General features: G+C 41.6%; 1 protein-coding gene across 1 annotated transcript in view; it reads left to right on the plus strand.

Moving 5' to 3' along the window:
* The window catches only part of LOC106872278 (signal peptidase complex catalytic subunit SEC11A), a 6,934-nt gene that overhangs the window by 2,228 nt on the left and 2,856 nt on the right, over nucleotides 1–1,850 (plus strand). Inside the window, exons 2-3 of the mRNA XM_014919203.2 lie at nucleotides 123–232; nucleotides 842–991. Coding sequence (XP_014774689.1) covers nucleotides 123–232; nucleotides 842–991 — 260 coding nt within the window. The remainder of the gene's footprint in view (nucleotides 1–122; nucleotides 233–841; nucleotides 992–1,850) is intronic.

The raw sequence follows: 1,850 nt of genomic DNA on the forward strand, positions 1-1,850 counted from the left end.
GTTTCTACAGCTGGATGCCCTTCCTAACGCCAACCACTCAGCAAAGTGTAGTGAGTGCTTTTTACGTGCCACTGGCACGATTATTTCTAACAACTAAAAACGAAATTATTTTCTACTTTCAGCTTTATTATCAAGTGTTAAACTTTGCTATGATTGTGTCGTCGGCCCTGATGATTTGGAAAGGTTTGATGGTGGTCACTAGCAGCGAAAGCCCTATTGTTGTCGTTCTCAGGTGAGTTGGTGATGTGGTGAATTGATCTTCCTGGATAGAACGATAGTCTGCTTTAGGTAACTTTCTCTGGCTGGAATGGCCTTAGAGAAGAAAGTTTAGTCAACTTAGATAGGCAAATGGAATTGTTTCTCCTGCCCCAGTATATAAATATTGTATGTATACACCCATATACATTCACACATACAGACACACACACCCACAAGTACAAATATATTCACACACTCACATACAAAAATATTTTCTCACGCACACACACACACACAGTCCAAATAGAACACAGGAGCACTTGTTCCTCCAGTCACTCTGCATCAACAGGTCAAACTCATTTGGTAGTGGTGGTGGTGGTAGTAGTAGTAGTGGTAGTAAATCTTCCAGGACTGAATGTAACACATTGTCATCATTCATTATTTGTTTTCTTTCTTCTCAAACTGCACTCCTCTCCCCCTCTTCTCGCACCCTTCTCCCCATTCTTGCACCTGTCTCCCTCACACTCATCTCCTACCCTGACACTTGTCACTCACACTCTCACCCTATACTCCTCTTTCTCTCTCCCCCCCATCATACTCCTCTCATTAATCCTCCACCTTCTACCCTTCTTCTCCCTTCCAGTGGCAGTATGGAGCCAGCCTTCTACAGAGGAGACTTGCTCTTTCTCACCAATTACCAAGAGGAACCGATTCGTGTTGGAGACATTGTCGTGTTCAAAGTCGAGGGCCGAGACATTCCGATCGTACACAGAGTCTTAAAAGTACATGAAAAGTAAGTTTACAAACTTCTGTTTGGGACATGCCGTATTACAGGTATTGGTGAGGGGAATCCCCCTCCCACTCCTTGTCACAAGGTGTATTACAGACACTGGTGGATCCTGCTTACAGCCTGTTAGACTGAGCTGTTGAGCACACCAATATATATTTGTTTTGGTATATGCAACAGGAGCAGTATTAGATCAAAATGGTCGTCTATATATCATTTAAAGAAAAAAAAAAAAGTGTCTCCACAAGGTAAAGAAAGGCTTCACTCAACATTTCTCCACTCAAAATCAAATCAAATCAAATGGAAATTGTTCTGGCCGATGCCAGTGCCACCTGACTGTCTCCCCATGCATAGAATAATGGTTTCATGTTTTTTATATAATTAAGCTCTAAACTGTTAATTTATGAATGCGAAAGAGACAGTTGAATAACTGTAAAACCTACTTTTGGGCCACCCTACATGTATGCACACATATATATATTCTGTTTTTCTTTTTACTTGTTTGTCATTTGACTGTGGCCATGCTGGAGCACCGCCTTTAGTCGAACAAATCAACACGAGGACTTAATCTTTGTAAGCCTAGTACTTATTCTATGTGTCTTTTGATGACCTGCTAAGTTACATAGACATAAACACACCAACATCGGCTGTGAAGCAACAGTGTGGGGACAAACACCAACACACATACATATATATATGATGGGCTTCTTTCAGTTTCCATCTACCAAATCCACTCACAAGGCTTTAGTAGAAGTCACTTGCCTAAGGTGTCATGCAGTGGGGCTGAACGCAGAACCATGTGGTTGGGAAGCAAGCTTCTTACCACACAGCCACGCCTACGGCTATATATATATATATATATATA

The sequence above is a fragment of the Octopus bimaculoides genome, chromosome 28, assembly GCF_001194135.2.
Source record: "Octopus bimaculoides isolate UCB-OBI-ISO-001 chromosome 28, ASM119413v2, whole genome shotgun sequence".
NCBI lineage: Eukaryota > Metazoa > Mollusca > Cephalopoda > Octopoda > Octopodidae > Octopus > Octopus bimaculoides.